The following is a 20,636-nucleotide window of genomic DNA, read 5'->3' as shown; positions in this document are numbered from 1 at the left end:
GCGCAGAGATAGCCTCCCAGACAAATCACACAAAGACAAAAACCAACGAACTTCCCTTCCTGAAGCAAGCAGCCTTCTCGGAAGGCGTTGCGGTCGGTCTCTCCTTCCTCTCACTCCGCAGGCGCGACGCCAGGTCTCCCATAGCAACTGCGGCCTCTAGCAACAGGCGCCCACGACGAGATAGAGCCCTCTGCGCAGGCGCAAAAGGCGCGGAGAGACGCTTCCGCTCGCATCCTGCGTCCCTCAGGAACAGGGGCGGAACCTGCGTGTGGCGTCGTGGGGCGGGACCTCGGGCGGCGGGAAGAGGCCGCGGGAGAATGGACGCGGGGGGCTCCGGCAGTGGCGCAGACGAACGCGGGGCCCAGGATCCTGCCCCGGCCCCCAGCAAGGCCCCGGGCAGCGCTGGCCACTACGAACTGCCGTGGTGAGGGCCCAGGCCATCAATGACGGGTCGTCTGGGCGTGTGGGTGGGCGCGTGGCGGGGCCCTGGTCCTAGGGTAGCCCACGGGCGGGAGTTCATTCCAGAGGCACCTGAGAGGAGCAGGAGAGCCCCGTGGGTGTAGAGTAGATTATTTGAAGAAGACAAGGGATGTGGCTCGCTGAGACCACTTGGAGTGGAGAGTGGCTTGTTTAAGCTCTGGAAACGGGGTCTTGGTTAGAACGGTGCCAGTTGTGGTAAGAGGGCCCCCCCCCCCCCCGCCAGCATCCACTTTGCACCTGGCGTTTGCCAGCTGCTTTTCTGATGAGGCTCAGATTCTGATGAGGCAGGTTCGGAATCGGGATGGTATGCAAAAGCCACCCTTCTGGAGTTCCCGTCGTGGCGCAGTGGTTAACGAATCCGACTTAGGAACCAAGAGGTTGCGGGTTCGGTCCCTGAGCTTGCTCAGTGGGTTAAAGGAGGCGGCGTTTCCGTGAGCTGTGGTGTAGGTCGCAGACGCGGCTCGGATCCCGCGTTACTGTGGCTCTGGCATAGGCTGGTGGCTATGGCTCCAATTAGACCCCTAGCCTGGGAACCTCCTATAATGCCGCGGGAGCAAAAAGACAAAATAAATAAATTAATTAAAAAATAAAAAGGCGCCCTCCTGTTTTCCGTGGCTTGCTCTCTTTAAGTAGCAGCATCCTGGATGACTGAGAGGATATGGTTACTTGGGGAGTCACCTGCCACTGGCGCAGGCCCCACACCCTGAACTCTCCACTGGGCGTGGTAATGGTTTACCCCCTTTCCTCTTTGTATTCCCATCCCTCCTGCCCAGCTCTCTTCTTGCGGAGAGCAGATACCTAAATGAAAGGCAGTATAACTTACTGGAGTATCCACACCCGCGCTGTCCAGTCCCCCAGCCACTAGCCACATGAGGCTGTTGAGCATTGAGAAATGTTGCCAATCTATGTTGAGATATGGGCTTTAAGTTGTACAATATAAACCGGATATCAAGGTCTTAGTTTTAAAAAAAATCTCATTAGTAATTTTTATATTGATTACATGTTGAAAATAATATTTTGAATATATTAGTTCTCTAAATTATATTATTAAAATTAATTTTACCTTTTCACTTAAGTGTGGATACCAGGTTTAAAAATTACACATGTGGTTTGCATTGTAATTTTCATGCAGAGCCCTCTTTTTTTTTGTTTTGTTTTTTTGACCACACCTGAAGCACATGGAAGTTCCCAAGCCAGGGACTCCGAGCCACAGCTGCTACCTATGCCACAGCTGCAGCAATGTGGGATCCTTAAACCAGTGCAGCATCCTGCCACAGCAGGAACTCCCACAACCCTCCTTTAGGTTTTTTGGGGGTTTTTTGGCTTTTTAGGGCTGCACCTGCAGCATATGGAGGTTCCCAGGCTAGGGCTCAGATTGGAGCTACAGCTGCCAGTCTGCGCCACAGAAACTCTGAGCTGCGTCTGCGACCTACACCACAGCTCACAGCAATGCTGGATACTCAACCCTCTGAGCGAGGCCAGGGATCGGACCCGCAACCTCATGGTTCATAGTCGGATTCATTTCCCCTGCGCTGTGATGGGAACTCCACCGCAACCCTCCTTTAGATGCTTAAGATACTTCAGTATACAAAACAAAGTCTTTTGTCACAGAGCTTACATTTGATAAAGACCAAGTTTAAAAAGTAAAACAAGTAGACATATTTGACAGTGACAGGTGCCGTGAAATAAATAGCTCTGGTGGTCAGGAATGGCCTCTGATGAGATGATGTTTGAGTAAAGAACTGAATTCAGGGAGTCAGCCGTGTGGCCACAGGGGGAGAGAGAGCTTTCAGGCGAGGAGAGCAGCTCTGAAGCCCCTGAAGGAGGAGTATGTTTGCTTTGTTCGAAGTCCAGCTCCAATTTGAGCTCTTGGCTTTCCCAGGTAGTGATCCTCCCTCGTCTGGGTTTCCACAGCCCTAGGTTTACATAAGCAGCTGAGCACTGGGGTAGGATTTGCAAAACTCTAGCTCTCCTCTAGCAGGAAAGCTGTTCAGAGGGAGAACCATGGCTTGCCCATCTCTGCTTTTTTTGTTTTGTTTCATTTTGTCTTTTTAGAGCCCTACCTGCATCATATGGAAGTTCCCAGGCTAAGGGTCGAATCCGGCCTACACCACAGCCACAGCTACGTGGGATCTGAGCTATGTTTGCGACCTACACCATGGCAACGCTGGATCCTTAACCCACTGAGTGAGGCGGGTTTGGAATTGGGATGGATACTGGTCAGGTTCATTAACCACTGAGCCGGGACGGAAACTCCTCATCTCTGCACTTTCTGCTTTCCTCCCCTCGTGAGCGCTAACTCCTTACACAGCGCTGGGCAGCGGGAGGGGCTGAGCGTGAAGAATAAAGGAGTGGGAACAAGCACACTCTGTCTGCGGAAATTGGAGGAGAGCGTGTGCTGGATTTTCTGTAACATGTGACAAACAAGCTACTTTTCCCGCAGCTGCTTCTGGAGCAAGACCAGTCCCCAGAAGGGGTACAAGCTAGGGGGTAACATGGGAGTCTCCTAAAGGGCGGTGGGAGTCCTGATGGTCACATCATTGCAGACCTACTCCCACTTCTCCTCTCAGAGCCCAGGAAAGTCATTTTCTCTCATAGCATAGCTTGCTTATGAATTAAAAGAGAGCAGTATTGGTCTGAAAAGGCCACGCGCCGGTCCAGTCTACACAGTGTAATAGGATCACAGGATAGGCCTGCCGTTTCTGTCTAGCCAGCTCTGCTGGGCACCGGGCACAAGTCTGCAGACGCTGACAGGTACAGGCTGAGAAGGGGGCTCGGGTGCATCCGTGTCTGTCAGATCAGATGATGTCAGTGCCGTGTGCACAGGCCCTCTGTTGTGACGGGCAGACTGTGTTGCCGCACAGTGTCGCGTTGCTCCAGATGGCCCTCTCTGGCTCTTCTCCAGCACCAACAGGTGTTGCTGTGCTGTGGCGGGTTTGAAGCCTTTGGTGCACGCTTCTCATGCACTTGACTTTTCAAATGGCACTTGGGGAGTTCCTGTCGTGGCACAGTGGTTAACGAGTCCTACTAGGAACCATGAGGTTGCAGGTTCGGTCCCTGCCCTCGCTCAGTGGGTAAAGGATCCAGCGTTGCCATGAGCTGTGGTGTAGGTCGCAGACAAGGCTCAGATCCCGAGTTGCTGTGGCTGTGGTGTAGGCCGGGGGCTACAGCTCTAATTAGACCCCTAGCCTGGGAACCTCCATATGCCGCGGGAGCGGCCCAAGAAATAGCAAAAAGCCAAAAAAAAAAAAAAAAAAAGAAAAGACAAAAAGACCAAAAAAAAAAAAAGGCACTTGGGAACCTCTTTGAGTGTAAAACCTGCAATCATTTGGTATATTTTTACTGAAGGTACCTCATCTTCTGATGGAGCTCCCAGGATTGCTTTTTGTGCTGTCTTTTGGGTTGTGTGAGAATAGCCATGTCCACATCTATATGCCTTTTCTTAAAAACAGGGTTGAAAAATACAGACCAGTAAAGTTGAATGAAATTGTCGGGAATGAAGACACCGTGAGCAGGCTGGAGGTGAGTGAGTTTTTAAAAGATGATCTTACAGGAGTTCCCCTCATGGTGCAGTGGTTAATGAATCGGACTAGGAACCATGAGGTTGCGGGTTCGATCCCTGGCCTTGCTCAGTGGGTTAAGGATCTGGCGTTGCTGTGAGCTGTGGTGTAGGTCTCAGATGTGGCTTGGATTGTGAGTTGCTGTGGCTGTGGTGTAGGCTGGCGGCTACAGCTCCGATTGGATCCCTGGCCTGGAAACCTCCATATGCTGAGGGTGCAGCCCTAGAAAAGACAAAAGAAGTAAAAAATAAAAATAAAAGATGATCTTAAATCTCATTATGGTGGTTTCGATAAGCTCGAGGCATTAGAGGAAAACAGCCAAGGTGGCAACGTAGGGGCAAGCCACAAATCAGGGATTAAGGGGGAGTTCCTGTTGTGGCTCAGTGGGTTAAGAACCCCACATAGTGTTTGTGAGGATGTGGGTTCCATCCCTGGCCTCATCGGTGGGTTAAAGATCTGGCATCACCACAAGCTGTGGTGTAAGTCCCAGATGCGGCTTGGATCCCACGTGGCTGTGGCTGTGGTGTAGGCTGGCAGCTGCACCTCTGTTTTGATCCCTAGCCTGGGAACTTCCATATACCACAGGTGTGGCCCTAAAAAGAAAGAAGAATTAAGGGACTGGGAGACATCCTGTTTGGAGAGGACTAGAAGCCGGATGTTGCGGGGCTGGCTCATTGGAGAGGCTTACCCATTTGTTTTGTATTCTTCAAGAGCAGAAGTGGCAAACTTTGCCTTTAAAGGCTCTGAATGGATATTTTAGGCTTTGCAAACCGTGCAGAGCCTTTGTCAGGAGTTCCCGTCGTGGCGCAGTGGAAATGAATCCTACTAGGAACCCTGAGGTTGCAGGTTCGATCCCTGGTCATGCTCAGAGGGTTAAGGATCTGGCATTGCCATGAGCTGTAGTGTAGGTCACATCTAGATGCAGCTCGGATCTGACGTGGCTGTGGCGTAGGCTGGTGGCTGCAGCTCTGATTCGATCCCTAGCCTAGAAAACTTCCATATCCCATGGACGTGGCCCTAAAAAAAAGGCAAAGTCTTTGTCAAGTATGATTTTTTTTTTTGTCTTTTTGTCTTTTGTTGTTGTTGCTATTTCTTGGGCCGCTCCCACGGCATATGGAGGTTCCCAGGCTAGGGGTCGAATCGGAGCTGTAGCCACCGGCCTACGCCAGAGCCACAGCAACGCGGGATCCGAGCCGCGTCTGCGACCTACACCACAGCTCACGGCAACGCCGGATGGTTAACCCACTGAGCAAGGGCAGGGACCGAACCCGCAACCTCATGGTTCCTAGTCGGATTCGTTAACCACTGCGCCACGACGGGAACTCCGATTTGTTTATTTTTTAAACAACGCTTTAAAAATGTGAGACCCCTTCTTAGCTGGGGGGCTAATGCCAACAGGCCGCAGGGTGGATCCTCCCCACCCTGCCCTCACCTTCCCTGCCACCATGGTTTGGTCACCCCTGCCAGAAGGGAATAAGTGACAGGGCAGCAGACTTCAGGATGACATGAACCAGGGGCTGGCGGGAATGTTCAGCGTGGAGCAGGCTTTGAATTCCTAGCCCTAGAGGTCTTTTGGTGGAATCCACAAGCCCAGCTGTTTGAGACATGAGAGGGGTGGTCTCTGCAGTCATTGGGGCTTGGACCTCAATAGCTACCAAGGTATTTATTTATTTTACAAATGTATTCATTCTATGAATGTTTGAGTATCTCTTCTGGGCCACATATGGTGCGGTGTTAGGAGCTGTGGATATAATGGTTAACAGAATAGACCTGATTCCAGCTCTGCGTGGAATTTACGGTGTAACCGGGGCAGTGGTTAAGTCAGCAGGCGGTGTGATAAGCACTCTGCAGGAGGAGGAGCAGGGCCTGCGGGGGCGACGAGGCGAGTTCAGGGAAGAGTTAACCTGCTTGCTGGATCTTAATTCCCAAGTGGAAGAAGTGATGGGAGTGGAGCTAAGTAGGTGGGAGTCAGCCAGACTGGTGGCGGGGGGAGGGGAGGCAGCAGGAACAGCATGTGCAAAGGCCCAGGGGTGAATGTATGCAAAGGCCACTTGTTCTAGGTGGAAAAATGCCCTCCGACTGTCATCAGAGTAGTGCTTTTCCTGACAAGAATGGCATACAAATTGCTTGGGGATGTTATGAAGTTAGAGGTTCTGATCCAGTAGTTCTGGAGTGGGGCCAGGGACTCTGCAATCTCACAAGCTCCAAGGGGGTGCCAGTGCTTCTGGTCCATGGAGCCAACTGAGTAACAGGCTGAAGAACATGTGTATGGGGGTGGGGGGATGAGGAATGAGCCGGGGAGGTGGGCAGGATCCAGGTCACGCAGGGCCTCGTGAGCCTGGTTGAAGAGTTTGGGCTTCGCGATGTGGGCAGGAAGGAGTCACACAGAGTTCCACTCAGAGCCTCCTTGCCTGCCCGCTTGTGTCTCTCACAAGCGTCTTATCTTAATAAATCTATTTCTTGCCTATCAAAAAAAAAGAGCCTGAGTCAGGTGAAAGTGTTTAAACCGTGTATTTAGGAGTTCTCTTGTGGTGCCGGGGTTAAAGATCTGGTGTTATCACTGCTGTGGCTCAGGTAGCTGCCGTGGTGAAGGTTCCATCCCTGGCCCGAGAATTTCCACCTGCTGTGGGCGTGACCAAAAACAGGGAGGGGGTGGGGTGTGTTTTGGAAAATTGGTCGTGTTTCAGGATGTGGAATGGGTTGGAGAGAGGTAAGATTAGAGGCAACGGGACCAGCTCATGGGCCCTTGAAAGCAATGCTGACCAGAGTTTATGGGCTAAGAAAGTGGCAGTGGGCTGAAGGGAAGGAAACTCCAGAAAAAGAGCAAAGAGTGCCCAGCCTTTGTAATTGAGGGGCTGTGTGGGGTGAGGGAGAAGGCCAGTCAAGGATGACCGTGATGGGAGTTCGCACTGTGGCTCAGTGGGATAAGAACCTGACTAGTATCCGTGAGGATGAGAGGTCGATCCCTGGCCTCACTCAGTGTGGGTTAAGGATTTGGCTTTGCCGTGAAGGTCGCAGATGCTGTTGGGATGCCGTGTTGCTGTAGCTGTAGTGTAGGCAGCTCCGATTCGACCCCTAGCCTGGGAACTTCCATGATACTGCAAGTGTGGCCCTAAAAAGACAAAAAGAAAAAACAAGAATGACGGTGACCTCCAGGTTCCTGGCATGGGCTGTAGGATTGGTGATGTTGACTGTCCAAGGAAGGGGAAATGAAGGATGGGGGCCGGGGAGTGGCTCAGGTTCATGTGGGGCGGGGGGGGGTCAGTTTTGAGGACACTAAAGGGTCCAGTTCAGTGGCGTTGGGTGGGTTCCCCTTTTGTGCAACCCATGTCCAAGGAGCGTCCACATGGGACAGTCGTAGCAGCGTCCCTTGCTAGGCCTGTGGGACTGGGGAGACCTGGCTGCTAAGTGTGCAGAGGAACCCGTTTTAATGAGCATTTCTTCCTTCAGGTCTTTGCACGAGAAGGGAACGTGCCCAACATCATCATTGCTGTGAGTACTCGGGCCTGGGTCAGGCCCACGTCTCTGCCGCCTCATAAGTGCTTGCTTGTGCACCGAGCTTCCCCCTCGGAGAGGCCCGTTATCACCAGAGCCCTTGCTATTCCTCTCGGCAGAGGGGAACCTTTCCCCCCGTTGGTGGGAAGGCCTGCGGGTCGATTGCCATGTGCTGTGGGCTGGGGTCAGGTTGGGAGGGTTCAAGGCAGGGGTGAGCGGTAAGTTGGGAGTTGCGGTTAAGTTCATTCTATTGGCTTGCAGCACTTAGTGGAGCTCTCATTTCTAGGGCCCCCCAGGAACGGGCAAGACTACAAGCATCCTGTGTTTGGCACGAGCCCTGCTGGGCCCAGCCCTCAAGGATGCTGTTCTGGAGCTCAATGCCTCAAACGACAGGTGCGCTGGGGAGGTAGGGTGGGAGGGTGATGGCCCCTGGTTTACACTCTGAGTTGTCATGGAAACGGCCTTTTTTCAGGTCCCTGTAGCACTTAGACGCTTGTCTTGCCAGCTCTGTGATTTCCTTTAATCCTTCCAACGAAGGAGAACAGGGGTTGCTGGCTTGTCGACATGCTATCAGAAGCACTTGACTCACTGGTTTCGTTTTATTTTTTTCCATTGGAGTTTAAAAAATTATTTTTAATTGTGCAAAAATACACATCACATAAAATTTACCATCTTTAAGGGTCCAGTTCAGTGGCGTTGGGTGGGTTCCCCTTTTGTGCAACCCATGTCCAGAACTGTTTTCATTTTCCCGAGATGAGATTCTGTGCTCACTAGACAATAGCTCCCTATTTCCACGGCCACCCTGCTCCCACCATGCAACTTTCTGTCTCTGTGAATCGACTCCTCTAGGAACCTCATGTAAGGGGCATCAGACAGGACCTGGCCTTTATGACTGGCTCATTTCATTCGCATCTTAGGTTCATTCGTGTTGTAGCACGTGTCAGAAGGTCCTTCCTTTTTCAGGCTGAGCTGTATTTACCCTGCTTTGCTCATCCATTCATGTGACCGGAAACACTGGGGTTGCTTTTATCTCTGGGCTATTAGGAGTTACGAACAGTGCTGCTGTGAACAGGGGTGTACAGAGAGCTCTTTGAGACCCTGCTTTCAGTTCTTTGGGATGTAGACTCAGAACGGAATCCCTGGAATACTTGCTAGTTCTGTTTAGTTTTCCGAGGACCCGCCCTACTGAGTTTCAGAGTGGCTGCACCTCCTATGTTCCCGATACCAGGGCTCCTTTTTCTCCACATCCTCCCCGAACTGGTCATTTTGTTACTGTTGTTGTTAGTCACACTCCAGTCGAGGTGAGGAGCTATTCCCTTTTTAGATGTGGATAGTAGAGGATTATGAAATGAGAACTTGTTGGCGTTCCCGTCGTGGTTCAGTGGTTAACGAATCCGACTAGGAACCATCAGGTTGCGGGTTCAGTCCCTGGCCTTGCTCAGTGGGTTAAGGATCCGGTGTTGCCATGAGCTGTGGTATAGGTTGCAGATGCAGTTCGGATCCTGTGTTGCTGTGGCATAAGCCAGTGGCTACAGCTCCGATTAGACCCCTAGCCTGGGAACTTCCATATGCCGTGGGTGCAGCACTAGAAAAGACAGAAAAAAAAAAAGAGAGAGAACTTGTTGAATAAAATGTCCACCAAGTCCACCTTTGGTTGTTGCCTGAGGACGTGGTTCTTGGCACAGCAGCGTTTTCCTGGTTCTGACCTGTTAAGTGCAACTAACGGTTCATAGTAAACAGGCCCACATCCGAGCCGTTTTGTGACTGCCGCTCCCAGATAGCAAATAGGAATAGCTTTGTTCTTGTCACCCTGGAATCATCAGACTCACTAGTTTTGAAAACTTTGGTGGCTCTTAATTTTGTTGAAGACAGAATGGCCCAAAATTGCAAAATATTTTCAATTTTAGATTTATTGCAGTGATCAATACAGTGGCTTTTTTTCATTTCTTTTTCATCTGTTGGCAGTCACCTTATACACACCTGCCTTCAGCTTTGTTTTATGTGTGTGTGGGCACACCCCCAGTATGCGGAAGTTCCCCAGCTAGGGATCAAACCCAGGCCGTGACAGTGACAATGATGGATTCTTAACCCACTGAGCCACTAGGGACTTCCCTGCCTGCAGCTTTTGATCATTTACAAACTGTATCCTATAAACCAGACATCATCAAGGATGAATGATTAGGGAGTTCCCTTGTGGTGCAGCAGGTTAAGGATCTGGTGTTGCCCCGGCTGTGGTGCAGGTCTTAACTGTGGCACAGTTTTGATTCCTGGCCTGGGATCTTCCACAGGCATGGCCAAAAAAATTAGAAAGACTTTTTCCCCCAGGAATTCCTGTCATGGCTCAGCAGTTAACGAATCTGACTAACATCCTTGAGGACGCAGGTTCAATCCCTGGCCTTACTCAGTGGGTTAAGGATCTGGCATTGCTGTGAGCTGTGGTATAGGTTGCAGATGCAGCTTGGATCCTGAGTTGCTGTGGCTGTGGTGTAGGCTGGCAGCTACAGCTCCGATTGGACCCCTAACCTGGGAACCTCCATATGCTGCAGGCGAGGCCCTAAAAAGCAAGAAAAAAAAAAAAGAATTTTCTTCCCCCAGTATTATATCATTCTTCTGAGTAATTCCATCATCCTTTCATTTTCTTCTTCTTTTAGTCTTTTTATAGCATAGTTGGGAATAATTGGTGAGTAGTGATGAAATAGCAAATGTTTCAAGATACAGGAAGTGTAAGATTATAAACGGGTTCAGTGGACCCTTAGGATAATTGCAAGATAAAATCAATTTCATTCTATTTTTCCAAAGTAAGTACATTTTTTTTTTCTGTGTTCTTCTGAAGACCTCCCAGAAGGAATAAAACTGTTGAAATGTCAGTCCTTATAAATAGTTAGAATGGCCCAGAAAGAAACTTGAAAACTAAAATTGAGTCTCTGGTGGTGGTGTGAGGGTTCAGAGTCCTCCATGAAGGTGAAAATTGGTCTCAGAAGGTGATGGTAACACTGTGACTCACTGTTTCAGGGGGATTGACGTGGTGAGGAACAAAATCAAAATGTTTGCCCAGCAGAAGGTCACCCTTCCCAAAGGGCGACACAAGATCATCATCCTGGATGAAGCAGACAGGTAGAGTGCTTTGCTGAGGACTTTTTACCTCGATTTCTAAATCTCTTATCTGCTTTTTTTGTTTTTGCTTTTGTCTTTTTAGGGCCTCACCATGGCATACAGAAGTTCCCAGGCTAGGGGTCAAATCGGAGCTGCAGCTGCCAGCCTACACCACAGCCACTGCAATGCAGGATCTGAGCTGTGTCTGCGACCCACACCATAGCTCACGGCAACGCCGGATCCTTAACCCACTGAGCGAGGCCAGGGATCGAACCTGCAACTCATGGTTCTTAGTTGGATTCATTAACCACTGCGCCACGATGGGAACTCCCTTGTCTTTTTTTTTTTTTTTTTTTTTTACAGTATGCATTTTCACATAGTTGATATAATAATTATAATTTTGCATCCTGGTTTTTCCTTTTGACATGAAAAGCAGAAGTTAAATGTTATTATAATCTTGCTGTGAACATCGTGTCTTTGTTTTTCGGTTTTTTTTTTTTTTTTTAATAGCCACACCCATTGCATATGGAAGATCCTGAACCAGAGATCAAATCCAAGCTGCAGTCAGAGTTGCCTTTGTGGCTCAGTGCTTAGCAAATCCGAGTAGGAACCATGAGGTTTCGGGTTCTTCCCCTGGCCTTGCTCAGTGGGTTAAGGATCCGCCATTGCCGTGAGCTGTGGTGTAGGTCCCATTCATGGCTGGGATCCCGCGTTGCTGTGGCTGTGGTGTAGGCCAGTGGCTACAGCTCCGATTAGACCCCTAGTCTGGGAACCTCCATATGCCTTGGGTGTGCCCCTAGAAAAGACAACAACAACAAAAAAGTCAAGCTGCAGTTGCAGCAACCCCAGATCCTTTAACCTGCTGTGCTGGGCCAGGGACCCAGCCATCCTCCACAGTGACCCAAGCTGCTACAGTTCCACTGCACCATGGTGGGAACTCTTGAACATAGTTTTTTGGTTGGATTTTTTTTTTTTTTTTTTTTTTTAATCTTTTTGGGGCCACACCCGTGGCATATGGAGGTTCCCAGGCTAGGGGTCCAATAGGAGCTGCAGCTGCCAGGCTACGCCACAGCAACGCCAGATCCAAGCCACGTCTGCGACCTACGCCACAGCTCACAGCAACGCCGGATCCTTAACCCACTGAATGAGGCCAGGGGTCGAACCTGCATCCTCATGGATCCTAGTCCGGTTCGTTAACCACAGCACCACAACAGGAACTCCCAGAACATAGTTTTTGATTGCTGTGTTCTGTCCCATCGTGGGCACACACCATAACCATTTACTGTAACATTATTTATAGCAGTACTAGCAGCTGACATTTACCCGACACTTACACGTAAGTGTTTGCATTATGCCAGGTGCTCTGCTACATCCTTCACATGTTACTGTCTCATTTAATTGTCATAACAACCCCCTGAGGTGGGTAGTGGCATTATCTCCTTAGAGGCGATGTCCCTGAGTCGCAGGTAGCTTGCAGATGAAGGCGCTCTGAGGTGAGCCTGCAGGACCTCTGCTCTATGTCCCGGTGCAGCCTGCCTGTGTGAGACCTGCATGGGGGCCTAGAGACAGACTGAGCATGCTCAGCCAGGAGCGCGGGCTCCCCAGGGGCTGTAGGCGGGGGTTTGTGTCCAGTGGGCTTTGGGGCCCAGCTGCAAGCTGCCCCTTGTGTTTTTCTTCTCAGCATGACTGATGGAGCCCAGCAGGCCTTGAGGAGAACCATGGAAATCTACTCCAAAACGACCCGATTTGCTCTTGCCTGTAATGCTTCGGATAAAATCATAGGTGAGGTTCAGCTCTGCATGGTTTGGGGTCCTCATGGCGCCTACATGGGGCTCTTCAGCAGTAGGAGAGAAGGGGCTTTTGGAACGCCTGCTGTGGGCCAAGCACTATATAATCGCATTTTCTCTTTTAATCTTATGTAATTCTGTGCAGAGGTAGTATCAGTTCCACATGAGAGATGAAAAAATTGGAATTCAGAGAGGTTGAGTAGTTTGCCCAAAGTCACACAGCAAACAGAAAAGCTGGGACTGGAACGCTCTTGCGTCGTAGACACACGTGCTGTTTTGGTATCCTGTGCACAGACGTGCTTGTGCACTTTCTGTGTTTTCAGAGAACTCGGCATACACTGTGTTGCACCCTGGGCTTTGTTGTCAGCAGGGATGGCCTCCCCAGTGAAACTTTACACACCCATCTTTGGGACCCGGCCTTGGTCCTTCCAGCCCCCCGCCCCCCCGCCGGCATCGGCTTCCTCACTGCTTTGAGCCCTCCCCCCTCAGCGTCTCCGCTTCCTGCCCTCTCACATCCTTCCCTTTCTGATACAGATGGCAGGCACGGTCCAGCTTTTCTCTCTGACCATTTCCCCAGCTCTCTCTGTCCTCACCTCAGCCCTGCTAAACCTCTGGCCTGCGTGCACTCAGCCATCCGGCTCCTTCTCCACCCAAACAAGCAGGGTGCCAACCGTGCTGCCGCCAAAAAGTCATGGTTTCCAGGTTTGGCAGGCTCCTTTCCCCTTTCCTTCCCCACATAGTCATCATGTGTTCATGAGTCTATTCCACAATCATTTACCTGTTCTTTTTTTTTTTTGTCTTTTTAGGGCTGCACTCACGGCATATGGAAGTTCCCAGTCTAGGGGTCAAATTGGAGCTGCAGCTGCTGGCCTACACCACAGCCACAACCACGTCAGATCCGAGCCACTTCTGCGACCTACACCCCAGCTCATGGCAATGCTGGATCCTGCAACAGGAACTCTTAGAATTGCTTTTTGGATGTCTCACTGTCCCCGAGCCCCTGTGCCCTTTCCGTCACTCTAGCTTTTGAATGTGCTGTTCCTTCTCCCTTTGCAGCCTGGAAACCTCGTCCCTAAAGACCCAGCTCAGACCTTGCCTCCGCTGAGCTGATCTCTCTCTGGCTGGGCTTCCAGAGCTGTTCCTACAGACATCTTCCGCGGTGGCCCTGTCCCATGGTGTCGTAACTTCCCCACTGTTTCCTGTCCCAGTCACCCTGAGCTCTGAGGGCCAGGGCCTTGTCCCAGCCCTCATCCACCGCGTCCCCAGCCCTGTCCTACCACCTGGGGAGGTGACTGCAGGTTTCTTCAAGGCACATAAACTCACAGGAACATGTCCCTTGAAAGTGTGTGCGCGCAGAGAAGGGGCGGTCACTTCAGTGCGGAGTTACTTAAACGGGAAGAAGCTTGGGGAGATCCGCCAGGAGAGTGCAGGTCAGGTGTTCGGGAGGCCCTGGCAGGGTTAGGAGAGTGGAGGTGGGTGAGGTTCCAGGGAAATTTTGTGAAGGAGGATCAGAGGTGGACTGTACTGTGATGTCGGAGGCGGTTGAAGGTGATACCTCTGGGCGGGCAGAGGCGACAAAACATCCTGAGGAAGGCCAGCGGGGCAGAACAGGGTCTCGGGGGGACCCCCCTCCTCCCCCAGGACTTGAAGACACTTGTCGGTCTGAACCGAAGGTCAGAGACAGCTTCCAGAATTCTGCATTCGTCTGTCTGTAGTTCTCAGGGGTATCAGAGCCTCCCGTGGGACCTTAAGCCCTGAAGGTGCCCTGTTCTAGGCCGGCTGGGTTGTGACCTGCCCAGAAGGGCCAGCTGTACACACATGCAGTGATTCTGAGGTCTGGCCGGGCCGGCACTGACCCTCCTGTGGGCTGTGGCATGTGGCTCTCTCTATCTGGCGGATCTTTTCTCCTTTGGGAAGCCATTGCCAGCCAGGGTCAGCCTGGGCAGTGCTGGCTGAGGCCTCTATTGGTTGGTATTTTGAAATTTAGCCCTAGAGTTCCCGTCATGGCGCAGTGGTTAACGAATCCGACTAGGAACCATGAGGTTGCGGGTTCAGTCCCTGCCCTTGCTCAGCGGGTTAACGATCCGGCGTTGCCCTGAGCTGTGGTGTAGGTTGCAAACGCGGCTCGGATCCCGAGTTGCTGTGGCTCTGGCGTAGGCCGGTGGCTACAGCTCCGATTCAACCCCTAGCCCGGGAACCTCCATATGCCGCGGGAGCGGCCCAAGAAATAGCAACAACAACAACAAGACAAAAGACAAAAAAAAAAAAAAGAAATTTAGCCCTGATGACCAGGTCACGCTTAAGTCTCTGCCAGGTTGGGGGAGTGGTGCCAGCATGGCTGGGCCGCATGGTTCGTGCACCTGCTCCCCAGTAACTAAAGGACCAACAGGGTTACGCCAGCCTTGGCCCGGGAAGCCTGACTCTCCCCCATCTTATCCAGAGCCCATCCAGTCCCGGTGTGCCGTCCTCCGCTACACCAAGCTGACCGACGCCCAGATTCTTGCCAGGCTGCTGAACGTCATCGAGAAGGAGAAGGTGCCGTACACGGATGACGGCTTGGAAGCCATCATCTTCACCGCCCAGGGCGACATGAGGCAGGTTCGTGCCCCCACCCCGGCTCGGCGCCCTCAGGCTGGCCACTCCCCTGGTTTAGATGGGGGAGAGGGTAGTGACTGCTGCACGGAGAGGAGTGTAGCCAGACGGGACCACAGACCCAACACGTTGGTAGGGAGCCCGGCCTGAACCCCAGAAAGGGAGACGGGGAGGACAGAGGTCGAAGGTCACCCTTGCGTGCTTCTGTTCCTTGGCAGGCCTTGAACAACTTGCAGTCTACTTTCTCGGGATTTGGCTTCATCAACAGTGAGAATGTGTTCAAGGTAAAGGCTGTGCGGGCCTCACTGTCCACAGGGCCAGTGTCGGCCTGGGGGGCGGAGCCAGGTGGGCTGCGGGGCCCGCCCCAGGGAGGGGCTCAGGGAGCTACTCTGCCCCGCCCCCCGGGGAGTGGGAGGGACTTAGCCGAGGGATGTGCCCCCGCCCCTGCAGCAGGCCCGGTGCCCTCTGTCCTCTTGGGTCCTCATGACCTCCCTCCACGCAGGTGTTCTTAACATTTTGCAGCAGAGGAAACTGGCCTCGAGATCACACTAAGGCTGGGGCCCACCCAGGACAAAGCTAGTTTCTATTCCAGGAGGGAGATTGCCCCCCAAACCTCCCAGTTCTTAAGTGGAGTCTCAGAACCCACTGGGTGAGTGATACTCCCAGTGCTCTAAGCAACTCACGACTTTAAAGCTGCCCCTGGAGTTCCCGTCATGGCACAGTGGTTAACGAATCCAGACTAGGAACCATGAGGTTGCGGGTTCGGTCCCTGCCCTTGCCCAGTAGGTTAACGATCTGGCGTTGCTGTGAGCTGTGGTGTAGGTTGCAGACGCGGCTCAGATCCCGCGTTGCTGTGGCTCTGGTGTAGGCGGGTGGCTACAGCTCCGATTGGACCCCTAGCCTGGGAATCTCCATATGCCGCGGGAGCGGCCCAAGAAATAGCAAAAAGACAAAAAAAAAAAAAAAAAAAAAAAAAAAAAAGCTGCCCCTGTGGTGTAGACTCCTCGCTGGCTCTTACTCCATTTTGCACTTGAGAAATCTGTAATGATGCTCTCGGAGGCTTGTCCTCTCTGCAGCAGGTCTCCACCGAACTCTCTTTGGTGACAACTTGGTGTTGAGAGAGGTGTTCCCAAAACCAGTTCTCTTGGCCGGAGAACTCAAGGCAAACAGCCAGTGCAGTTGGCCACATAGGTTGCCCAGACGTGGGTCTGCCAGGGCTCGCCCTCAGATGGTCCCCCGCAGCCCCTGACCAGCCTTTCTGTTCCGTCTGGCCAGGTCTGCGACGAGCCCCACCCCTTGCTGGTGAAGGAGATGATCCAGCACTGCGTGAGCGCCAACATCGATGAGGCCTACAAGGTCGGTCCCCCTCCTCCCTGAGCAGGGCAGCGGGGGTGCTCCCTGTGCTGGGGACCTAGCTCCACTGCATTGCTTTTTGTTTTTGTCTTTTTAGGGCTGCACTTGAGGCATATGGAGGCTCCCAGGCCAGCGGTCGAATCGGAGCTGTAGCTGCCAGTCTACACCACAGCAACAGAGGATCCAAGCCGTATCTGTGACCTACACCACAGCTCACGCCAGATCCTTAACCCACTGAATGAGGCCAGGGGTTGAACCTGCATCCTCATGGATACTAGTCAGATTCGTTTCCACCGAGTCATGACGGGAACTCCTCCACTGCATTCCTAAATGAGGCTGGGCGCTGGGCACGCTCTGCAGGTCAGAAAACAGACTCAGAGGCCAGACCCCATGCTCTAAATCCCACTGCTTAAACTTAATATACTTGCATCCCTGGCCTGGGGAACATCTGCACGCAGCAGGCACAGCTTAAAAAAAGATTAATAGAGCCCTCTCTCTTCCTGAAGAGCCTGGGAATGGGCGCTCTGGCCCCAGAGCCTGGTCTGGTGAGCCGATTCCAGTGGGCATTTTTGGGGTTCAGGTGATGCTCCAGTCCCCGTGGGCGGCAGTGCTGTGATCTGGGGCTGTTGGTCTGATCACAGCCCATGCCCTCCCCCTCCCGCCACCAAACTAAGCTAGGAGTTGACTGGGTTTAGGACAGGGCCAGACCTCACATGAAACCGGGGACAGGGTACTCGGCCTGAAGGAAGCCAAGCAAAGGCACAAGCAACCCCCGCCCCCCAGAGTCTGCTATCGGAGTTGGGCGGCTGAGGGTTGGAGCTGGGCTGGGGTTGAGAAGGCAGGAGGCAGGGACCACTGCGGTCATCACTGCAGGGCTAATCGTGCAGGGGCTGTGTGTCGTGAGGGGCCGCTGGGCAGAGCACAGCTGACACTTACACAGGTACTGTAGGGGACGATTAATGGTGTGCTTTTAAGGAGTTCCCGTAGTGGCTTAGCCCTTAACAAACCCGACTAGTATCCATGAGGATGCAGGTTCGATCCCTGGCCTCACTCAGTAGGTTAAGATTCCAGCATTGCCTTGAGCTGTGGTGTAGGTCGCAGATGTGGCTCGGATCAGGCATTGCTGTGGCTGTGGTATAGGCTGGCAGCTGGAGCTCTGATTGGACCCCTAGCCAGGAAACCATATGCTGCGGGTGCGGCCCTAAAAAGCAAAAGCAAAAAAAAAAGTAGTGTATTTGACGCCTTAGCTAAGGGTGTTAGAGTGCAGAGTAGGAGATGATCTTGCAGTGGTTTAATCTGTTTGTGGTGTCATCTCTGCCTGCTGGGAAGATCCCCCAGCGTCCCTGTCCTTTACCGTGTGACACAGCCCCGTGTGTTTCCTTTTGCCCAGATCCTCGCTCACCTGTGGCATCTTGGCTATTCCCCGGAAGACATCATTGGCAACATTTTTCGAGTGTGTAAAACCTTCCAGATGGCAGAATACTTGAAACTGGAGTTTATTAAGGTCAGTGAGCGACAAGCAGTGTCTCTCTCCTCAAGAATGTGGGCCACGCTGTGGTTTGCTCTGTTTTTCTGTTTTACTTCCAGGCGCCTGGAAGATGATCAGTAAGTGTTTAAACCAGTCTTGCCAGGCAGTGACCTGGTGTCCCTCAGAGTGACTCTCCTCATCAGAGGGGTAGTTATTTGTTTTATCCTTTCTTTTTTTTTTTTTTTTTTTTTTTTGGCCACACCCATGGTGTGTGGAAGTTCCTGGGCCAGGGATTGAATCTGGGCCCCTGCAGTGACAATACTGCATCCTTAACCCAACTGTGCCACAAGGGAATTCCAAGTCTACCCATTTTTAAATTGGATTGGGTTCTTGAGTTTTGAGTATTCCTTTTTTTTCCTCTCTTTTTAGGGCCACACCCATGACACATGGAGGTTCCCAGGGCACGGGGGCAAATTGAGGCCAGCCTATGCCACAGCCACACCAGATCCGAGCCATCTCTGCAACCTACACCATAGCTCACGGTAACACCGGATCCTTAACCTACTGAGTGAGGCCAGGGATCAAAAACCTGAAACCTCATGGTTCCTAGTCGGATTCATTTCCGCTGTGCCACGGCGGGAACTCTAGACAGGTGTTTTATATTGTCTCTTAGAGTTCCCCTTGTGGCTTAGTGGGCTAAGAATCTAATTAGTATCCATAAGGATGCAGGTTCAATCCCTCGCCTCACTCAGTAGGGTAAGGATCCAGAATTGCCATGAGCCGTGGTATAGGTCGCAGATGTGGCTTGGATCTGTTGTTGCTATGGCTGTAGTGTAGGCCGATGGTTACAGCTCTGATTTGACCCCTAGCCTGAGAACTTCCAGATGCCCCAAGTGTGGCCCTAAAAAGATTAAAAAAAAAAAAAATCTGTAAATGTTTTCTCCCAGTCTGGCTTTTTTTGTTTTTTCTTTTTCTTAGCTGTACCTTTCCAAGAAATCTCAGCATCCTTTTAGGAAATAAGTTGAACCTCAGATCATCCAGCTGGAGTTTTGAGTTCACGGCATCCGTTCTGAGCAAACCATTCACTCAGGTTTTAAAAACTAAACTCCTCCCTCACTTAATAACCAGATTTGCATTTGACTTTTTTCCTCAGGAAATCGGATACACTCATATGAGAGTAGCAGAAGGCGTGAACTCCCTTTTGCAGATGGCAGGGCTCCTGGCCAGGCTGTGTCAGAAGACAGTGGCCCCGGTGGCCAGTTAGAGCAGAGAACCAGCTGACGGGCTTGCAGGAGGAGCCTTTGCCGCTGAGAGGCCGAACTCACAGCCTTCCCATTCAGAAAAAGTATTGCGGGGGACCAGCCCTGGCGTATGGCCTCCTGGCCTTCACCTTGCTTCCAGCTAAGCCCCACTGCTCCGTGCGCGTCTCTCTCAGCCTCATGCTGTGGTGACCACGTGGAAAGGCCCTGAGACCCTCCAGGGCACAGCTCCTGATCCGTGCGTATGTTGGCATTTTACTAATAAAACTGTCCAGTTTTGCCGGCAGTAACATGGCAGTGCCAGGCTACAAGGAAAGCCGCCTCCTGTTTCTCTGCACGTCCCTAGCGTCCTGCAGGTAGAAGGGTGATTTCAGTAACAGGCTGCACAGGCTAACGTAAATTTTTCTAGAAGCCGAGAGGACAATTCCACAAGGTGAGGTGCGGTTTGCTATAATTTACCGACTACTCAGCGTTGCCCGGGGCTTCAGAAGGGACTTGGCCAGAGTGGCCGAGGAGGGTGGCGCAGACGGGCCCGGGAGCGCCTGCCAGGTCCCCCGTCTGTGCAGCTGCGTGTCCTTTGTGTGAGGATTTCCTAGTGAATTTGGTATTAATTTGTAGAATTGTTTCTCTTGCCTTTGGGGGGGGGGGTGGCAGGGCAAGGTGCCGTTTTTTTCATTTTTAAAAATTCTGAAAAAAGTAGCAGTTAGACATGAAGCAGAGACTGAGAGAATGAACTTTCACATCCTCAGCCTCTGTCTTAACAGCTTCACCAGCACGTGGCCAGCCTGTTCCTTCCGCATTCCCACTCGCGCCCTACCCCGTGCCCACATCTGCTCTGAGGCCAACCCCAGGCAGGGTTAGGCGTCCCCAGAGCACGCTGTGGAACGGCCAAGGGAAAGGCGCCAGGGAGACCGGCTGTGGGGGTTCGCCTTTTGATTGGGGGGGAATGAAGGTCCTCCAGATGGGTGTGGGGGAGCTGTACCGACTGCCTTGGCTGCCTTTTTAGTCTTCTGCTTGCCTGGAGCCCCGGGATCCTCGTGGGGTAAGGGGATGCCGTGTGCCCGTCATGGAGGTGAGACCCCAGCTTCCCACACTCAGGGACAGCGGGGCGACCCCTCCCCCTGGAGCCCCTCCCAGCCCTGCCGCATCTGCATTCAGGCCTGAGCTGTCCTCCCCGCACCGTGAGGTCAGGCCTGCTCGGCGGGAGGGAGAACGTGGCCCAGCAGCTGAGTTCTGGGTGTCTCTCCTAATTTCCCAACGTGCAGCATTAACACCTTCTTAGGGGAAATCGGTTTTGAGGAATTCCCGTTGTGGCTCAGTGGTTAACAAATCCGGCTGGGAACCATGAGATTGTGGGTTCAACCCCTGGCCTTGCTCAGGGGGTTAAGGATCTGGCATTGCCGGGAGCTGTGGTGGAGGTTGCAGATGAGGCTCGGATCCTGTGTTGCTGTGCCACAGGCCCGAAACTGTAGCTCCCATTCAACCCCTAGCCTGGGCACCTCTGTATGCCATGGGTACGGCCCTAAACAGACAAAAGGGGGGAAAAATA

General features: G+C 52.3%; 1 protein-coding gene across 2 annotated transcripts; it reads left to right on the top strand.

Moving 5' to 3' along the window:
• On the top strand, positions 202-19,403 carry RFC2 (replication factor C subunit 2). 2 transcript variants are annotated; one of them, XM_021086337.1, is made up of 11 exons: positions 202-424; positions 3,933-4,002; positions 7,491-7,532; positions 7,822-7,928; positions 10,548-10,649; positions 12,310-12,410; positions 14,856-15,013; positions 15,226-15,291; positions 16,283-16,363; positions 17,751-17,864; positions 18,982-19,403. In XM_021086337.1, the coding sequence occupies exons 1-11, from the start codon at positions 318-320 to the stop codon at positions 19,090-19,092; spliced, it is 1,059 nt and encodes a 352-aa protein (XP_020941996.1). In that variant the 5' UTR covers positions 202-317; the 3' UTR covers positions 19,093-19,403. The 2 variants fall into 2 exon arrangements, with proteins under 2 accessions (XP_020941996.1, XP_020941997.1); XM_021086338.1 differs by lacking the exon at positions 16,283-16,363 and having other exon boundaries at positions 250-424.

The sequence above is a fragment of the Sus scrofa genome, chromosome 3 (genome assembly GCF_000003025.6).
Source record: "Sus scrofa isolate TJ Tabasco breed Duroc chromosome 3, Sscrofa11.1, whole genome shotgun sequence".
Lineage (NCBI taxonomy): Eukaryota > Metazoa > Chordata > Mammalia > Artiodactyla > Suidae > Sus > Sus scrofa.
The sequence above is the reverse complement of the archived record's forward strand: the minus strand, read 5'-3'. Positions and strand labels throughout refer to the sequence as shown.